Here is a 22,052-nt window from a genome sequence, read left to right on the forward strand (position 1 = left end):
TTATTATTCCTAGCACTGTCTGAGACAACTTCGCATGCTCTCCATTGGTAGCCTAGTTATGTATCCTTATCCTGGCTTTGAAATAAGGAAATGGAGAACTCAGTTGATGTCTTCCTGAGTCGATTAAACAAGGTGGACATTACATGGGAAGGACATATAGTCGTTATTCACTAATCATCATAACTGCAGTGTCCGTGCGTCATCGAAGACAGGTTTCTGGTGGTTATGGCAGCAAACACTCTGGAATGAAGTGTGAAAAATAACATTCCAGGCGCAGGTAACTTCAAATTGATATGCTGTAAAACATCTACATCATGGATGTCTTTAAATGTGTCTTGGGCATGGATGTTGTAATTATTCGACAAGTTGAATAGTTGGATAGCCTACACATTGCCATTACGCACGAATATTTTCGCGTCCAATTCTTTACAAACGTTAACAGTATGCTATAGTGTTTATATGGGTTTGTTTTCGTTAATGAAAATATTAAAATGAGCCTTTTATTTACGCAAATGAATAGGCATACACCTTCGCACCGATGAGGTATAGCGAATCCAACCAAATCGTCTTTTGATGGTGTGCCTGAACTTGAGAGGTTTTCTGATACTTCAAGGGAGTATTTTCTGTTTAAACGGGGCGTTCGTCCGTGTGATATTTGACAGTCTACATATTCCGGAGTTTACTTGCTCAGTAGAGAGCAAACTGTTTCTCATGCCACCACTTGGAGACTGAAGGGAGCCTACCCAAGATTTGTCCTCGCAGACTCTTTTGAATGAAAAGTAGCCTAGTCGAAGAAAAAGCTTTTCAAATTATTACAGGGCTCTGGTAACTTTAACGTTGTTTACCACCTAAATTGTGTTATGCACAGGCGTCGGAAAGCAATGTTTTGGAGACCAACATTTCGAACATTCAATACATATCAACATGTAGGCTAATGGTTGTAATATTTAATTGGAATTAATTACATGCAACAGGTTGTTTTTAGTGAACATGCAAGTTTCTGCAATCTATAAGGAGACAGGAGAGTGCTTATTTTTCACTAGATCGTTCAAGAAATTGTAAATATATGTTACAATATCGTTATGATGTAATTGGTAAGTGCATTTTCTGATTCAAAGATAAAAAGGGAAAATCTACGTTTTGAGGGCGAAGAGGAAGGTGTTCTGTGTTGCAACAGGCATTAATTTACAACAGTCAGAGATGAAGGAAAAGTCCAAGAATGCGGCGAAGACGAGACGAGAGAAAGAAAATGGAGAATTTTATGAACTGGCGAAATTACTGCCTTTACCTTCAGCCATCACCTCACAACTGGATAAAGCTTCAATAATTCGGCTGACAACCAGTTACTTGAAGATGAGAGCCGTGTTTCCGGATGGTAAGTTATGCTACCACTATCAATTATGATTAATCATAATTAGGCCTATGTCTTCAGGAGAAGAGGTACATGTCAGGTTTTAAAACATAATATTAGTCTTTGTATTATACTTTTAACAAATACATATTAGAAAGGGCCAGAAAATATAAGAAAATGTATGCCTTTTCATTGTGTTAATTTTGAAATATATGTACATTTTCGGGGTCATGTAGGTTACCATTGTCACTTCCCCTAGTTAATGTTTCTATGGACAAGGAGAGTGATTTGTCGGAAATGAATCTCCAGTAGAATTAGCCAATTATAAATATCTAAAAGATATGCATCCCACTGAGCACAGACATCAGTTCAACGTCTAGTTGTGATTTACATTTGGATGAGTTGTCAACTAATGTGAATTCATTGTGAAATCAAAAAAATGTCAACATGTTAATGGATTTATATTAAATGTTGGGTACCCAATTACGACATTCCTTTACATTGATTACTTTTTGCAAATCCAACCAATTTTCCATTTTGATTCAACTTCATCACATAGATTTTTTTGGCCAGGAAACAGCGTTGATTCACCCAGTGTTTGCCCAGTGGGATATGACCATGCATGCCTAAAAGTGCCTTTATAATTGTCACCAACTTTCCTCTTTCCCATACAATTTTTTTTTAAATACTAATTTTACAAGTTTATAACTTCACATTAATAATGTTTCACTGCTATACATGTGGCTCTAGATTAGGAGTTATAATAAATCATCCAATTATGGTCAATAAAAGGAACACTTTGACAGGCTAAACCTGAGGAAAACAGCCCTCTTCCTCCCTTAGAATTGATCTGTCATCACTCATAAAGTCACAGAAACCTTTAGGCACGGACTAAAAGGGCCACCCGTTAGTTCTGGATAATAGTAGCTAAATGTATGACCATTTCACCATTCAAATCTTGTGGAATCTATAAATAATTAACCTGTATAACAATATTACAAAAATAAAAAGTGTAATCCTACATCTATTATAGTCTTGATCATATTTAATTATAATAATCAAAAATGTGATTGATGTAATTTCAAATATTTGGAAATCAATTAAATTAATAATCTCTTAAATGATTAGGCCAATTCGTTGTTTTTTATGGAGCAAAATCAGACACTACCCTAAAACAACTAAATAGCATTACTATTGTAATTTAAAATAAACGCAACTTCCATGACAAAACAGAAATGGATTTATGAACTAATTAATAAGCTAAGAACCTACTTTGAGAAAATGATTATGCTGCCTCTTTCAAAAGTACAGACCATAGGCCTCCGTTTTAAATTACATTAACTTGCAGGTGAAATATTATTTAAGCACTCCAAGTTATAGCAAATATGATTAGATAGGATTGTTTAATCTTAATTACAATGTTTCACACGAAATATAGGACTTCGTTTTAATTAACTGTAGAAATGAACAGTCACTTCAAATGAATAAATAGGCCAAGGCTAAGCCAAACTACAGTCTGCCATAACATTTTTGTTTTTACTTTCTCGTTTGACATATTGATTATTCTAACATCAGATGTATTGAATATTTTTTGGGTTTACATGTAATTCACGACATCCTGGTACTGAGAGAGATGTGACCTCCGTCCAACGAGTCTATTAATGGCCACTGTCCCTCACATTGTCAAATGTGTAGGCTTATTTTGCAAGTAACCAATGCTTGACTTGGGGATGACCTCATCGGAGCTGAGTAACGGCACCATCATTTTCTACTGGTTGAGCGAGCTCCTGTTCCGATTCTAGAATAGTAAATCAAAAGTATTGTGGGGCACCTGCACCTAAATATAAACAGTAGGCCTACCGGAACCCAAATTGAGTACCGGCACCTATTTCATTGCAAGTCAAGCACTGCAAATAACTATTCTGGGGATTCAGAAACTTGGACCCAAGGCAGATTTCAATATGATACGCAAAAATTTGTGAAATATAGGCCTATCACCTCACGCAAATTATGCATGTTTATCTCGTGCATTCCATGTGCAAAGTGTGCAAATTACGCAAATATAGGCCAAATTTATTTTAGTTTGAGGAAGTTCTTTAAAAAGAGTAATAAATAAGCAAACACATTTTTTCACACCACCTCAAATTGCTTCCATTTATGCCTATAGCGGGGGTGCAAGTGCAACGTCTGTTGCAGCCACTTACGTGATTTGGGTCTACAGATCCGTAAAAGGCCTGTCCTGCACAGCACCTAATCCCTAATCCCGTCTATCAAACCAAGACACAGGGAATTAAATGGATACTGATGGTGAAAAGTATGAAAATATAAGAGTTAAAACTGTGACCTATTAACCCTGAATGTTTGTCCAAAACATATTGTGCAATAGCCACTATTTTGCATATTTTCCCCAGTTTTGCAACTCAGTCAAATCAAAGCACTCAAAGCAAAGTTAAATTGAGAAAATGTAGGGTGCTCAATGCTTATATGTTTGTCTGAGAACCCAGACTATACAGTGCATTCGGAAAGTATTCAGACCCCTTGACTTGTTCACCATTTTATTACATTACAGCCTTATTCTTTAATGGATTAAATCTTTTTTTCCCCTCATCAATCGACTCACAATACCCCATAATAATGACGAAGCAAAAACAGATTTTTAGAATTGTTTGCAAGTAAAAAAAATGTAAACTACTGAAATATCACATTTACATAAGTATTAAGACCCTTTACTCAGTCATTTGTTGAAGCACCTTTGGCAGCAATTACAGCCCCGAGTCTTCTTGGGTATTATGCTACAAGCTTGGCACACCTATATTTGGGGAGTTTCTCCCATTCTTCTCTGCAAATCCTATTTTCAGGTCTCTCCAGAGATGTTTGATCGGGTTCAAGTCTGGGCTCTGGCTGGACCACTCAAGGACATTCAGAGACTTGTCCTGAAGCCACTCCTGCGTTGTCTTGGCTGTGTGCTTAGCATAGTTGTCCTGTTGGAAGGTCTGAGGTCCTGAGCACTCAGGAGCATGTTTTCATCAAGGATCTCTCTGTACTTTGCTCTGTTCATCTATTCCTTGATCCTGAGTCTCCCAGTCCCTGCAAATGAAAAACATCCTCACAGCATGATGCTGCCACCACCATGCTTCACCGTAGGGTTTCCTCCAGACGTGACGCTTGGCATTCAGGCCAAAGAATTCAATCTCGGTTTCATCAGACCAGAAAATCTTGTTTCTCATAGTCTGAGAGTCCTTTAGGTGCCTTTTGGTAAACTCCAAGCTGGCTGTCATGTGCCTTTTACTGAGGAGAGACTCCCGTCTGGCCACTCTACCATAAAGGCCTGATTGGTGGAGTGCTGCAGACATGGTTGTTGGTTGCCTCCCTGACAAAGGCCTCTTCTCCCCCGATTGCTCAGTTTGGTCGGGCGGCCAGCTCTAGGAAGAGTCTTGGTGTTTCCAAACTTCTTCCATTTAAGAATGATGGAGCCCACTGTGTTCTTGGGGACCTTCAATGCCGCAGAGATTTTCTGGTACCCTTCCCCAGATCTGTGCATTGACACAATCCTGTCTCGGAGCTCTACAGACAATTCCCTAGACCTCATGGTTTGGTTTTTGCTCTGACATGCACTTTCAACTGTGGGACCTTATATAGACAGATGTGTGCCTTTCCAAATCATGTTCAATCAATTGAATTTACCACAGAAGGACTCCAATCAAGTTGTAGAAACATCTCAAGGATGATCAATGGAAGTAGGATGCACCGGAGCTCAATTTCGGGTCTTATAGTGAAGGATCTGAATACTTATGTAAATAAGTTATTTCTGTTTTGAAATTATTTATACATTTGCGAACATTTCTAAAAACCTGGTTTCACTTTGTCATTATTGTAAGTAGATTGATGAGGAAAATGTTTTATTGAATCCATTTTAGAATAAAGCTGTAACGTAACAAAATTTGGAAAAAGTGAAGGGGTTTGAATACTTTCTGAATACACTGTATATGAAATAAGTGACACTGGCCATTGAGTTCACAGCATTTGACAAATTCCACCCTTCTACAAATTAATAAGATGGACAACCTGGCATGCTAATGTTCAACTTCATCACACATCATAATACATTTCAAATTTAGGTTTTATATTTTCAGATGACAGTTGTGACATTTCTGTGAATGTAACACTTTCTTTTAAAACATGTTTCACATGTTTATTTTTCTTTTCTTTTTTTCTGGTGGTTTTGTCAAGTCATAATTTGCAAACAGACTTATTGAGTATAAACACACAAAGGTTCCCACTGAGCACACCATGTCATTTCAACGTGGATATTTGGGAAATATTTGGTTGAGATGTTGATCAATGAGATTAAAACCTATATTCACCCACTCAAAAAGAAAGCCAAAAGTTAGTTACATTTGCAATGTGTTATCATTATGTTTCAACCATCTAAAAGCACAACCAAATTCCAATTCATTGATGTGTTATTCTGGTCACGATTTACATAGCTAGTTGGTTAGCTAAGCAAGCCACTTGTAGCTAGCCAGTAACTCCTCTAGTATGTGTTGTTGTCATTTCACAGGATTTGTTTTTGGTTACAGTTTAAAGCCGTAACTTTGAGTTTTTGCCGAAAGTCGATCTTTAAAGTAACTGTCCAGTGTTTCCAGATTTGTATGAAATAGGACCTTTGATCAATTACAATATGAGTGAAATAGTTTTCCTTCCAAAAAATGGCAATTAAGTGTGTTAAAAAGCAGCTTCTCTGTGTTGGAATGGTGTGGGTGTATACCGGTCATTTAAAATATTAATGCCAGCTCATTACCTCTAGGAGAAAATAGCAAGCATTTTTTAAACGATCTGTTTGAGATACAAGCTTAAAGTGAGGTTTTTGAAGTGTTTTTTTTTCTTCAATGAATGCTTTGGTCACAAAAATGAGTATAGGATGAGTCAACAACATTATTTGGGTATAAGTTAACAATATATGAACTTTTTAAAGTTATATTTTCACTGGACAGTTACTTTAAAACTGCAACATTTTCTCTCAGCCTCATAGATAAATGTGAATAATAGCATGAGATGAGCTATAAAACAGCACACTTGTCTTCCTGCCCCATGGCAAAATGTGTAGAATTGCAGGAAATTAGCTTTAAAATGGCAACATTTTCTCTCAGACTCATGACAAAATTTGTAAAATAACATTATAAAACTGCACTTTATAAAACTGTAAAATGTGTTGAAATGCAGGAAGTTAGCTTATGTAAATGTGATATTTAATCTTTTTCCTAAAAACTGTTTTAGCTTTGTCATTATGGGGTATTGTGAGTATATGGATGAGGGAAAACATCAGTTTAATCAATTTTAGAATAAGGCTGTAACGTTACAAAATGTGGAAAAAGTCAAGGGGTCTGAATACTTTCCAAATGCACTGAATATGATAAGAAGAAATGTATAGTTACAGTAACCTCAAAATATGGCCATGGATGTGTTACTCATTTAAAGGGATACTTCAGGATTTGGGTTTATCTTACTCTTCCCCAGAGTAAGATAAACTTGTGGATGCAATTTTTATGTCCCAGTGTGCAGTTTGAAGGAAGTTGCTAACTAGCATTAGCTCAATTGCTAACTAGCGTTAGCGCAATGACTGGAAGTATATGGTAACTGCTATCATGCAAGTAGATACCATAGAATTCCAGTCACTGTGCTAACACTAGTTAGCATTGGCTAGTGAAACTACCTATAACGTCCTTCATACAGTATGCAGACATAAAAATGGTATCCATGAGTTCATCTAACTCTGGGGAAGTAAATAGTGGGCTTCATTGCCATAATACTTAAGTATCCCTTTGTTTAACTTTAGGCTATTTACTGTATTTAAAAAGTTATATATCGAATTGTGTTTGGTTGACAGAGCAACCAAATATCAGCATTTAAAGGAGATGTATCTACTCCTTGGATAGTTCCATCTGAACCAATGGATTAATCTCATTCTTCAACTTTTATTTTTGGTTGAGTTGAAGACGTGAATCCAACATATCATTTCTTAACTTGTCAACAAGTTAATAGGCTATTTATTGTATTGCAAAAGTGATGTTGAATTGTGTTTAGTTGTCAATGCAACCAAATATCAACATTTGAAGGATATGTATCTTCTGCTTGGATAGTTCTATCTGGGCTACTGATTTAGTCTGGCTTTAATTCCAGTTTGTCTACAAATTAATAATTGATATGTTGGATTCATGTCTCCATGTCAACCAAACATATAAGTTAAAGAATAAGACTGAATCAAATAAAACTTTAAATTCACTTTAAATAAAGTTTGATTTGATTTAGTCCTATTCTTTAACTTAGATTTTCAGCTGAAATGGAGACGTGAATCCAATATATTAATTATTAGTGATGGAACTATTGAAGAAGAAGATACATCTCCTTCAAACGTTGATATTTGGTTGCGCTGACAACCGAACACAAGTCAACATCACTATATATCGCTAGATTTGATATCAACCAGAGCTTGAAACCCAAGGCCTATTGTATTGTTTATTTAAGTTAAATTCTGTGTTGAATTGAAACAATAGCTGTTGATGACATTATAAATGCTATATCGGGCTAAATAGCATCATTGAGTGATAAGGTATGGTCACACTTCATTTGCTCTGTTAAACCTACCTTTTGGAATGACTATTTAGTGAATCTATTTAGTTTTCTTTTAAAGTGGAGCTCTCTTATCAATCATTCTAACAAAAGCACAATAATAGTCAGTAACAAATATCAAAGCTACTGTATGTTGAAGATCTGACGTTGTTTAAAGGTACAAATTCAACATGTTTTAGACAAGATTTGTCTATGTTGAAATTTGGTTACCATGATGACAATCTTGTGGTTGAAGTGTCACCCTCAAACAACAGTTGATTACTTTTTTTGAAATCAATGTATTTTCCAAATTACAAATGACATTGAAACAACGTTTATTCAACCTGTTTGTGCCCAGTAGGTTGTTTGCATGTCCCAGTGTCCAGCATAATAGACACATAATATCACAGCAAGTGAGAGTGACTGTAGGAAAAATATATCTTGTTCTTAGTGACATAGGGGATTATGGATGTGGGCATGAGCAAATAATTGGATCTGAGTCAAGCACAAACTAAAATAAAATATTTAAATACAGCAAAAGTACTGCATAAGGGTGTGTTTCTGAAATCTACTCTCATATGTGACATCTCCCATTAGTCCAACCTTATACAGGACTGGTGGACATGTGTGCTAGTAGGATTCTGTGCACTCACTTTGCATCAGCTGCAAATACATACACTACTTTCAACCTATGTGATTTAAAACAAATACACACAACATAATGAGACAGGATGGAGCAGCTTGAAATCCTTTAGTATTACCATGGTTCAATATTTCTCAAACCTTTATGAGCAGCATCTCAAGGGACAGTTGTCGTGATTGATGTCCCCTTTAACGCTGGCTGGTGTCCATCTTTTCATTTGGCGTAGAAGACATTGTGTCATTAACCCGTACCATTGAGATTGCAGTATCTGACCAGACCAGTCAAAAAATAATGTAAGGCTATATATTGGGTCCTCTTCATAGTGTCCTCTTCTCCTGGAAGCAGCTCGGTAATGTATTCTACACCTATTGTGTGTTTCATCTACAGGGCTGGGGGAGGCCTGGGGCCAGCCTACCAGAATCAGCCCTCTGGACAACATGGCAAAAGAACTGGGATCCCATCTACTGCAGGTGGGATATTTTCAACACAGATATATGACCCAATATACACAACACAAATATCTAACACAATATTTCAGTACTATATATACACAATATACAGTACCAGTCAAAAGTTTGGACACACCTACTCATTCAAGGGTTTTTCTTTATTTTTTAAATATTTTTTTCTACATTGTAGAATAATAGTGAAGACATCAAAACTATGAAATAACACATATGGAATCATGTGGTAACCACAAAAGTGTTAAACAAATCAAATTCTATTTTATATTTGAGAAAAGTAGCCACCCTTTGCCTTAATGACAGCTTTGCACACTCTTGGCCTTTCCTTCAACAGCTTAAAGGAAAGGCCAAGAGGTTAATGCATTTGAGCCAATCAGTTGTGCTGTGACAAGGTAATGGTGGTATACAGAAGACAGCCTGATTTGTACGGTACTGTATGTATTTAGGACAATTGTAGTGTTCTGAAGAGAAAATGCCATTGATGTTACAATGTTTTTGCTATGGAATTTGTAGGCTTTGCCAAGAATTTGTAGTGGATTTCATGCCATGATTAGAGCCAGATGTGATAGAACAGAGTGTGGTTTTTGAAAGACTACAAAAGAGTAGGCACTCTTAACCATACTCCCATATGCTGATTTATGCACAATGCAATGTCTAATATCTACAATTCTAACTGACCTTCTATGTATGTTATTATCCAAAATGGATGGTATATTTTTGGGTCTAACACGTTTTGTTCCCCAGACTCTGGACGGCTTCGTATTCGTTGTCGCTTCAGACGGCAAAATCATGTACATCTCTGAGACTGCATCAGTCCACCTCGGCCTATCCCAGGTAAGACATCACTCTGCCTCCATTTTGGTCCTGGGCCATTGCGTATGCCACGAGCTTTGTGTCTGCCTCCCTCAACACAACCAAGGTCAACTAAGGGGATCTGCCTCCTGATATGCCTGTTCAACCATTGATTTGACAGTCAGTAAAACAGACTGCAGAATGTTACGCAAAGTTTGCCTAAGTTCACCTAGCACAGATAATTGAGAAGGTATAGGGTGGACAGAATATGATCTGTCAGTCTATTCTAGGTGTTGAGTTATTTTCCTTTGTGTTTGGGCGCTGTTCATTTCACAATTTGTAGGCAGTCCACCCACTCTGCCCAAAGAGGGTGAAAACGGGCTTTGGTGATGAAATTTCACTTTACATTTTACCCAGACAAATATGATTCTTCATGTTCTGAATCTATCACTGGGGTCTTTCTATAAAATATCATTACCAATCCAAAAAGTCGGATTCCGTAACCTAATACATCCGATAAAAATCACCAAGCTCTGTTGACAGAGTGGTGCCACTTCTCGCAGTGACTTTTGAGGATTTTCATTGTTGTGGTGGTCTTCTGCAAAAAGCGAAATTAACATGGTAGGAGCTGAAAATAAAACGCTTGCGGTACGCTCAGTGCTCCGTTGATATCTCACAGAGATATGCTTGTTTTTCTGATACATTTTTACGAAATAACGGGAATTTTGCATTAATATGAAGAATGTATACTAAAATATGAAAACAATACATGTCATATCTCAAAATCAATATCTATCTTACCTCTATATTGTTTTATGTTCTCTGGATAATAATAACGATGACGAGTTCAACTATGAGCCTGTTAGTTTGCCTTAATTCTCATTTTCAGTTTTTGATCTGTTAAAAAAGTTTGAAATATCCAATAAATGTCGTTCCACTTCATGATTGTGTCCCACTTGTTGTTGATTCTTCACAAAAAAATACAGTTTTATATCTTTATGTTTGAAGCCTGAAATGTGGAAAAAGGTCGCAAAGTTCAAGGGGAATACTTTCGCAAGGCACTGCACCTGTCAGCAACAGGTGTGGCTGAAATAACCAAATCCGCTCATTTGAAGGGGTGTCCACATACTTTTGTATACTATATTTTATTCTGTTTACCCTGCCGTAACTGAGGTCCAGGCAGTTTGACTGAGAAGCAATGTATCATTGCTGGTTTGGCTTATATATATATTCCATTAGGACAGTGTGATCAGCATTCTTTGCTGCTTGACATGCCCACTTCATCAGTATTGGTGTTCCCCCAGAGAGAGATGCTCTGTCTATCTAACCCACTCTCCACACGTGGACTCCCACTGAATCATCTCATTATTCACACGCGGTGACTGAGAATAGCGAAATGGAGTCAGCGGCAGCCTCCCTCAAAACAGAGGTTTATCCTTAAAGTACCGTCTCTGATGTGTTATACTCTTGGCCTCCACTTTCAGCATACCGTCATTCTATCTGGTTCACTTTCCAAAAGGGTGGAACATAGACATTTGGGGGTGCCCTAGAAGTAGTGGTCCTGACCAAAACAACTATTTTATGAATCAGTTTTTTAAAATGGAGGTGCCCACAGTGATTTTAGTTGAGCTACTTACAGTATAGGGGTGTTCTGCTTACAAAAGTGGCCAGAACCTAAAGTATGGAACCGCTGTCATCCTAACACTGCACTCATGTAAAGAGATTGTGTACTGAGCTGTGGATAGCAAACAGAAATGCTGATGTCTTGAATGTACCTCCCCTAAGCAAACTTGGACAGACACATTGACGGCTGTGCTCAGAAAGCATTCGAGAGAACAGGGGGGCTGAGCAACAGCAATAACTCAATCCAATAAAAACAGCCCAACGACACACTCTGAATGTAGCACTCTTGCACGCAGACCTGATGTAAATTATGCTTGTGCACACCTGTGTACGCTGTCAAGCTTATTCAAATGGACCATCCATTGTTGTTGATATCTTGTGTGTGTGTTTGTGTGTTTGTGTGTTTGTGTGTGTGTGTGTGTGTGTGTGTGTGTGTGGAGTGTCAGTGTCAGTGTAGTATGTGTGGGTAGAGTTCAGTGAGTGTGCAGGGCCAGTGCAAGTCAGTGTCAGTGTGTGTGTGTGTGTGTGTGTGTGTGTGTGTGTGTGTGTGTGTGTGTGTGTGTGTGTGTGTGTGTGTGTGTGTGTGTGTGTGTGTGTGTGTGTGTGTGTGTGTGTGTGTGTGTGTGTGTGTGTGTGTGTGTTTAGTGGGCTAAGATTAGTGTCATTTTAAAATTAACTGTGGAAGACAAAACAGTATGTTGAGAATGCCTCTGTTGAAACACTGAGGTTAACCCATCTTCCATTGTAAAATCTAGATGCCTGTTAAGTATCAGTAACCCACATATCTTAACTTACATTGGTGCTTTTACACACCAGTGGCGGTCAGTGCAGTTTAAGATGAGGTCCGATTTTTTTTTCATGACCATGGCCTTCTATTACATCACATTGTATGGCTCTCATTCACATTCCATTCACCCAGTTCAATGTAACAGCGATAGGTTTAGGCTACTACATGATACTCAAATGTTCCATATAGACATCATAAGGTTGCTAAAACCTAGCCTATGAATGAAAGTTTACAACCTCGGTGCACGCAGGTCGAGAAACAAATTTGAGGTGACAGACAATCTTGCACAATCTTGCCTGCAGTTGCAAACGAGAGTTTATATTGGACAAATTCAGGTATGTTTAGCCCTGTTTTGTTCCGTTTGCTTCCATTTAAAGAAATGTTTTTCAACAGAATCAGCGGAATGAATACACCCCTGATCACTTGTAAACACAATTCACTTTCGTAGCAGCCACGTTGTATTCCTTCTCACATCTATGCGCTCTCCTCTCACCTCTTCCCTTCACTTGTGAACTTCAATGCACAACACATCAGCTGTATGTGACCAGGCAAAAAAACCTTTCCAAGCTAAACCGCTACGCACAGCCTACATCGTTGTCACCATATTAGCTAAAGTAAAGTTATAGTCAGCATAGCTAATAGCACTAACGTGTTAGTAAACCCACAGTCAGTAAGCAGTTACACTGATGGGCCCTGGTGGTAATAAATTAGTAATACCAAAAGCTTACCTTGACTTGGAAGAGTTCCAGTGTCACGTTGGGAAAGTCATAGCCAGCTAGCTAACATAGCATCCCTCTGTATGAGCAGGGTGTTTCAGTAGGCTAAATTAACTAGTTGCATTTGCTAGCTAAGTAAGTGAAACTACTAGCACTCCTTCATTTTGGAAGATATTAATTAGTTCAAAACTGTTCAACTATTGTCTTTCTCTCTCTTTGAGTCAACTACTCACCACATGTTATACACTGCAGTGCTAGCTAGCTGTAGCTTATGCTTTCAGTACTAGATGAATTCTCTGATTCTTTGATTGGTTGGACATCATGTCAGTTTATGCTGCAGTTCATGCTGATTGTCACTTTCGTCGTATTGAGGAGACCAAGGCACAGCGTGATATGGATACATACTTCCTTTAATAAAGAAAGAACACTAAACAAACCAACAAAATAACAAAACTAACGTGACGCTATATAAACCGAGTGCTGACAGGCAATGACACATAGACAATAACCCACAAAACCAAAATGGAAGATGGCAACCTAAATAGGATCCCCAATCAGAGACAACGATAAACAGCTACCTCTGATTGGGAACTAATTCAGGCCACCATAGACCTACAATAAACCTGGAATAACAAACACCCGTAGATATACAAAAAACCCTAGACAGGGCAAACAAGTATACCCACCCTCATCACACCCTGACCTGACCAAAATAATACATAAAACATAGAAAACTAAGGTCAGGGCGTGACACTGATAGGCTGGAGGACATCCTCCGGAAGTTATCATAATTACTTTGTCTATGGAAGGGGGTGAGAACAAGCGCCTCCTAGGTTTTATATTGAAGTCAATGTACCCAGAGGAGGATGGAAGCTAGCTGTCCTCCGGCTACACCATGGTGCCACCCGAAAGAATGCTGTTGAGGCTACTGTAGACCGTCTTTGCAAAATAGTGTGTTTTAATCAATTATTTATGATGTGATTAAATTGAGTATAGTTTTATCTAAAAAGGATAGCTTTTTAATTTTTTTTACAATACAATATTTTATGAAATTCACTGAGGAGGATGGTCCTCCCCTTTCTCCTCTGAGGAGCCTCCACTGTTACACACATATTTCACTTGTTGCTCCTGAACACCATTTCTGTGACACCAAAAAGCAGAGCAGTCCTCTATGCTCAGTCCCAATGCTCTCTCACTACAAAGCATGGATTACCCGAGCCTAACTGAAGAAACCAATTTGTTGTTGAAGTGGGGTGACCCGCTCGCTGAGTGACCCAGCCCCCAAATTTGAGAGGTAAAATAGATCAGAGAGGAGCCTAGACGGTGTTCTGTGTTGTCATGCAAATGATTGGTTCTTTCATAAATTAACCCGAGTGTTTCCTGACATCATCCGCCTTTGAGGCGGAGCTGAAAGTGATGCAGAGATCGATTTTTGTCCCCTTCCTCACTTCCAACACACACACATATGCATGTACGCATGCAGGCACAGGCACTCACACACACACACTCACATGTACGCACGCGAGCACACACATGTACGCACGCGTGCAGACACAAACACACACACACAAAGTCAGTGTCCCCCTTCAATAGGCATTTCTCTTTGATAATGTAATCCCTTGTAATGACAGAGTATCATCCTGCTAAATGATCAAAAGACCTCAAAACACAATTCAGAAAGACTCTGTCTTCACTGTTGTTTTAAGATGGAACCAGAGAAGAAGGCAGACATTTTACGTGCCCGCAACCGATTGTGTTTTCTTGTTTGTTTGTTTGCGTTGTTTATAATTTTTTTTTTCTTATTCTTATCCATATTTTTTTTAAACTGCGTTGTTGGTTAGTTAGGGGCTCGTAAGTAAGCATTTCACTGTAACCTGTTGTATTCGGCGCATGTGACTAATAACATTTGATTTGATTTGTTAGGGGTGACATGTCACTGAAGAAATGATATGCTGGTCTCTAACGTATATAATGCAACTTGTCATTTTCTCAAATTTCAGGCTGATAAAACTTGATGTGATGTGATTAACCGGTGCCCCCACACATTGACTCTGTACCGGTACCCCCTGTATATAGCCTCCACATTGACTCTGTACCGGTACCCCCTGTATGTAACCTCCACATTGACTCTGTACCGGTACCCCCTGTATATAGCCTCCACATTGACTCTGTACCGGTACCCCCTGTATGTAACCTCCACATTGACTCTGTACCGGTACCCCCTGTATGTAACCTCCACATTGACTCTGTACCGGTACCCCCTGTATATAGCCTCCACATTGACTCTGTACCGGTACCCCCTGTATATAGGCTCCACATTGACTATGTACCGGTACCCCCTGTATGTAGCCTCCACATTGATTCTGTACCGGTACCCCGTGTATATAGCCTCCACATTGACTCTGTACCGGTACCCCCTGTATATAACCTCCACATTGACTCTGTACCGGTACCCCCTGTATATAGCCTCCACATTGACTCAGTACCGGTACCCCCTGTATATAGGCTCCACATTGACTATGTACCGGTACCCCCTGTATATAGCCTCCACATTGACTCAGTACTGGTACCCCCTGTATGTAGCCTCCACATTGATTCTGTACCGGTACCCCGTGTATATAGCCTCCACATTGACTCTGTACCGGTACCCCCTGTATATATATCCTCCACATTGACTCTGTACCGGTACCCCCTGTATATAGCCTCCACATTGACTCTGTACCGGTACCCCCTGTATATAGCCTCCACATTGACTCAGTACCGGTACCCCCTGTATATAGGCTCCACATTGACTATGTACCGGTACCCCCTGTATGTAGCCTCCACATTGACTCTGTACCGGTACCCCCTGTATATAGCCTCCACATTGACTCTGTACTGGTACCCCCTGTATGTAGCCTCCACATTGACTCTGTACTGGTACCCCCTGTATATAGCCTTCACATTGACTCTGTACTGGTACCCCCTGTATATAGACTCCACATTGACTCTGTACCGGTACCCCCTGTATATAGCCTCCACATTGACTCTGTACTGGTACCCCTGTATATAGCCTTCACATTGACTCTGTACTGGTACCCCCTGTATGTAGCCTCCACATTTACTCAGTACTGGTACCCCCTGTATGTAGCCTCCACATTGACTCTGTACCAGTACCCCCTGTATGTAGCCTCCACATTGACTCTGTACCGGTACCCCCTGTATATAGCCTCCACATTGACTCTGTACCGGTACCCCTGTATGTAGCCTCCACATTGACTCTGTACTGGTACCCCTGTATATAGCCTTCACATTGACTCTGTACTGGTACCCCCTGTATATAGCCTCCACATTGACTCTGTACCGGTACCCCCTGTATATAGCCTCCACATTGACTCTGTACCGGTACCCCCTGTATATAGCCTCCACATTGACTCTGTACCGGTACCCCCTGTTTATAGCCTCCACATTGACTCTGTACTGGTACCCCCTGTATGTAGCCTCCACATTGACTCTGTACCGGTACCCCCTGTATATAGCCTTCACATTGAATCTGTACCGGTACCCCCTGTATATAGCCTCCACATTGACTCTGTACCGGTACCCCCTGTATATAGCCTCCACATTGACTCTGTACTGGTACCCCCTGTATGTAGCCTCCACATTGACTCTGTACCGGTACCCCTGTATATAGCCTCCACATTGACTCTGTACCGGTACCCCCTGTATGTAGCCTCCACATTGACTCTGTACTGGTACCCCCTGTATATAGCCTCCACATTGACTCTGTACCGGTACCCCCTGTATGTAGCCTCCACATTGACTCAGTACTGGTACCCCCTGTATGTAGCCTCCACATTGACTCTGTACCGGTACCCCCTGTATGTAGCCTCCACATTGACTCTGTACCGGTACCCCCTGTATGTAGCCTCCACATTGACTCTGTACCGGTACCCCCTGTATGTAGCCTCCACATTGACTCAGTACTGGTACCCCCTGTATATAGCCTCCACATTGACTCTGTATCGGTACCCCCTGTTTATAGCCTCCACATTGACTCTGTACCGGTACCCCCTGTATATAACCTCCACATTGACTCTGTACCGGTACCCCCTGTATATAGCCTCCACATTGACTCTGTACCGGTACCCCCTGTATGTAGCCTCCACATTGACTCTGTACTGGTACCCCCTGTATATAGCCTTCACATTGACTCTGTACTGGTACCCCCTGTATATAGCCTCCACATTGACTCTGTACCGGTACCCCCTGTATATAGCCTCCACATTGACTCTGTACCGGTACCCCCTGTATATAGCCTCCACATTGACTCTGTACCGGTACCCCCTGTTTATAGCCTCCACATTGACTCTGTACTGGTACCCCCTGTATGTAGCCTCCACATTGACTCTGTACCGGTACCCCCTGTATATAGCCTCCACATTGACTCTGTACTGGTACCCCTGTATGTAGCCTCCACATTGACTCTGTACCGGTACCCCCTGTATATAGCCTCCACATTGACTCTGTACCGGTACCCCTGTATGTAGCCTCCACATTGACTCTGTACTGGTACCCCTGTATATAGCCTTCACATTGACTCTGTACTGGTACCCCTGTATATAGCCTCCACATTGACTCTGTACCGGTACCCCCTGTATATAGCCTCCACATTGACTCTGTACCGGTACCCCTGTATATAGCCTCCACATTCACTCTGTACCGGTACCCCTGTATATAGCCTCCACATTGACTCTGTACCGGTACCCCCTGTATGTAGCCTCCACATTGACTCTGTACCGGTACCCCCTGTATATAGCCTCCACATTGACTCTGTACCGGTACCCCCTGTATATAACCTCCACATTGACTCTGTACCGGTACCCCCTGTATATAGCCTCCACATTGACTCTGTACCGGTACCCCCTGTATATAGCCTCCACATTGACTCAGTACTGGTACCCCCTGTATGTAGCCTCCACATTGATTCTGTACCGGTACCCCGTGTATATAGCCTCCACATTGACTCTGTACCGGTACCCCCTGTATATAACCTCCACATTGACTCTGTACCGGTACCCCCTGTATATAGCCTCCACATTGACTCTGTACCGGTACCCCCTGTATATAGCCTCCACATTGACTCTGTACCGGTACCCCCTGTATATAGCCTTCACATTGAATCTGTACCGGTACCCCCTGTATATAGCCTCCACATTGGCTCTGTACCGGTACCCCCTGTATATAACCTCCACATTGACTCTGTACCGGTACCCCCTGTATATAGCCTCCACATTGACTCTGTACCGGTACCCCCTGTTTATAGCCTCCACATTGACTCTGTACTGGTACCCCCTGTATATAGCCTTCACATTGACTCTGTACTGGTACCCCCTGTATATAGCCTCCACATTGACTCTGTACTGGTACCCCCTGTATATAGCCTCCACATTGACTCAGTACTGGTACCCCCTGTATGTAGCCTCCACATTGACTCTGTACCGGTACCCCCTGTATGTAGCCTCCACATTGACTCTGTACCGGTACCCCCTGTATGTAGCCTCCACATTGACTCTGTACCGGTACCCCCTGTATATAGCCTCCACATTGACTCTGTACCGGTACCCCCTGTATATAGCCTCCACATTGACTCAGTACCGGTACCCCCTGTATATAGGCTCCACATTGACTATGTACCGGTACCCCCTGTATGTAGCCTCCACATTGACTCTGTACCGGTACCCCCTGTATATAGCCTCCACATTGACTCTGTACTGGTACCCCCTGTATGTAGCCTCCACATTGACTCTGTACTGGTACCCCCTGTATATAGCCTTCACATTGACTCTGTACTGGTACCCCCTGTATATAGACTCCACATTGACTCTGTACCGGTACCCCCTGTATATAGCCTCCACATTGACTCTGTACCGGTACCCCCTGTATATAGCCTCCACATTGACTCTGTACTGGTACCCCTGTATGTAGCCTCCACATTGACTCTGTACCGGTACCCCTGTATGTAGCCTCCACATTGACTCTGTACCGGTACCCCCTGTATGTAGCCTCCACATTGACTCTGTACCGGTACCCCTGTATATATCCTCCACATTGACTCTGTACCGGTACCCCTGTATATAGCCTCCACATTGACTCAGTACCGGTACCCCCTGTATATAGGCTCCACATTGACTCTGTACCGGTACCCCTGTATGTAGCCTCCACATTGACTCTGTACCGGTACCCCTGTATATAGCCTCCACATTGACTCTGTACTGGTACCCCCTGTATGTAGCCTCCACATTGACTCTGTACTGGTACCCCTGTATATAGCCTCCACATTGACTCTGTACTGGTACCCCTGTATATAGACTCCACATTGACTCTGTACCGGTACCCCTGTATATAGCCTCCACATTGACTCAGTACTGGTACCCCTGTATGTAGCCTCCACATTGATTCTGTACCGGTACCCCGTGTATATAGCCTCCACATTGACTCTGTACCGGTACCCCTGTATATAACCTCCACATTGACTCTGTACCGGTACCCCTGTATATAGCCTCCACATTGACTCTGTACCGGTACCCCTGTATATAGCCTCCACATTGACTCTGTACCGGTACCCCTGTATATAGCCTTCACATTGAATCTGTACCGGTACCCCTGTATATAGCCTCCACATTGGCTCTGTACCGGTACCCCTGTATATAACCTCCACATTGACTCTGTACCGGTACCCCTGTATATAGCCTCCACATTGACTCTGTACCGGTACCCCTGTTTATAGCCTCCACATTGACTCTGTACTGGTACCCCTGTATATAGCCTTCACATTGACTCTGTACTGGTACCCCCTGTATATAGCCTCCACATTGACTCTGTACTGGTACCCCTGTATATAGCCTCCACATTGACTCAGTACTGGTACCCCTGTATGTAGCCTCCACATTGACTCTGTACCGGTACCCCTGTATGTAGCCTCCACATTGACTCTGTACCGGTACCCCCTGTATGTAGCCTCCACATTGACTCTGTACCGGTACCCCTGTATATAGCCTCCACATTGACTCTGTACCGGTACCCCCTGTATATAGCCTCCACATTGACTCAGTACCGGTACCCCTGTATATAGGCTCCACATTGACTATGTACCGGTACCCCCTGTATGTAGCCTCCACATTGACTCTGTACCGGTACCCCTGTATATAGCCTCCACATTGACTCTGTACTGGTACCCCTGTATGTAGCCTCCACATTGACTCTGTACTGGTACCCCCTGTATATAGCCTTCACATTGACTCTGTACTGGTACCCCCTGTATATAGACTCCACATTGACTCTGTACCGGTACCCCTGTATATAGCCTCCACATTGACTCTGTACCGGTACCCCTGTATATAGCCTCCACATTGACTCTGTACTGGTACCCCTGTATGTAGCCTCCACATTGACTCTGTACCGGTACCCCCTGTATGTAGCCTCCACATTGACTCTGTACCGGTACCCCTGTATGTAGCCTCCACATTGACTCTGTACTGGTACCCCTGTATATAGCCTCCACATTGACTCTGTACCGGTACCCCCTGTATATAGCCTCCACATTGACTCAGTACCGGTACCCCCTGTATATAGGCTCCACATTGACTATGTACCGGTACCCCCTGTATGTAGCCTCCACATTGACTCTGTACCGGTACCCCCTGTATATAGCCTCCACATTGACTCTGTACTGGTACCCCTGTATGTAGCCTCCACATTGACTCTGTACTGGTACCCCCTGTATATAGCCTTCACATTGACTCTGTACTGGTACCCCCTGTATATAGACTCCACATTGACTCTGTACCGGTACCCCCTGTATATAGCCTCCACATTGACTCTGTACCGGTACCCCCTGTATATAGCCTCCACATTGACTCTGTACTGGTACCCCATGTATATAGCCTTCACATTGACTCTGTACTGGTACCCCCTGTATGTAGCCTCCACATTTACTCAGTACTGGTACCCCCTGTATGTAGCCTCCACATTGACTCTGTACCGGTACCCCCTGTATGTAGCCTCCACATTTACTCAGTACTGGTACCCCCTGTATGTAGCCTCCACATTGACTCTGTACCGGTACCCCCTGTATGTAGCCTCCACATTGACTCTGTACCGGTACCCCCTGTATGTAGCCTCCACATTGACTCTGTACCGGTACCCCCTGTATGTAGCCTCCACATTGACTCAGTACTGGTACCCCCTGTATATAGCCTCCACATTGACTCTGTATCGGTACCCCCTGTATATAGCCTCCACATTGGCTCTGTACCGGTACCCCCTGTATATAACCTCCACATTGACTCTGTACCGGTACCCCCTGTATATAGCCTCCACATTGACTCTGTACCGGTACCCCCTGTATGTAGCCTCCACATTGACTCTGTACTGGTACCCCTGTATATAGCCTTCACATTGACTCTGTACTGGTACCCCTGTATATAGCCTCCACATTGACTCTGTACCGGTACCCCTGTATATAGCCTCCACATTGACTCTGTACCGGTACCCCTGTATATAGCCTCCACATTGACTCAGTACCGGTACCCCTGTATATAGGCTCCACATTGACTATGTACCGGTACCCCTGTATGTAGCCTCCACATTGACTCTGTACCGGTACCCCTGTATATAGCCTCCACATTGACTCTGTACTGGTACCCCTGTATGTAGCCTCCACATTGACTCTGTACTGGTACCCCTGTATATAGCCTTCACATTGACTCTGTACTGGTACCCCTGTATATAGACTCCACATTGACTCTGTACCGGTACCCCTGTATATAGCCTCCACATTGACTCTGTACCGGTACCCCCTGTATATAGCCTCCACATTGACTCTGTACTGGTAACCCCTGTATATAGCCTTCACATTGACTCTGTACTGGTACCCCCTGTATGTAGCCTCCACATTTACTCAGTACTGGTACCCCCTGTATGTAGCCTCCACATTGACTCTGTACCGGTACCCCCTGTATGTAGCCTCCACATTTACTCAGTACTGGTACCCCCTGTATGTAGCCTCCACATTGACTCTGTACCG

General features: G+C 41.9%; 1 protein-coding gene across 1 annotated transcript in view; it reads left to right on the forward strand.

Annotated features, from left to right (window-relative positions):
* The first annotated feature begins 283 nt into the window (after positions 1-283).
* The window catches only part of LOC115104769 (single-minded homolog 2-like), a 32,683-nt gene continuing 10,914 nt past the window's right edge, over positions 284-22,052 (forward strand). The window contains 3 exon segments of the mRNA XM_065007303.1: positions 284-1,375; positions 8,991-9,073; positions 9,812-9,901. Coding sequence (XP_064863375.1) covers positions 1,201-1,375; positions 8,991-9,073; positions 9,812-9,901 — 348 coding nt within the window. The 5' untranslated portion in view covers positions 284-1,200.

The sequence above is a fragment of the Oncorhynchus nerka genome, linkage group LG22 (assembly GCF_034236695.1).
Source record: "Oncorhynchus nerka isolate Pitt River linkage group LG22, Oner_Uvic_2.0, whole genome shotgun sequence".
In the NCBI taxonomy this organism is placed as follows: Eukaryota; Metazoa; Chordata; class Actinopteri; order Salmoniformes; family Salmonidae; genus Oncorhynchus; species Oncorhynchus nerka.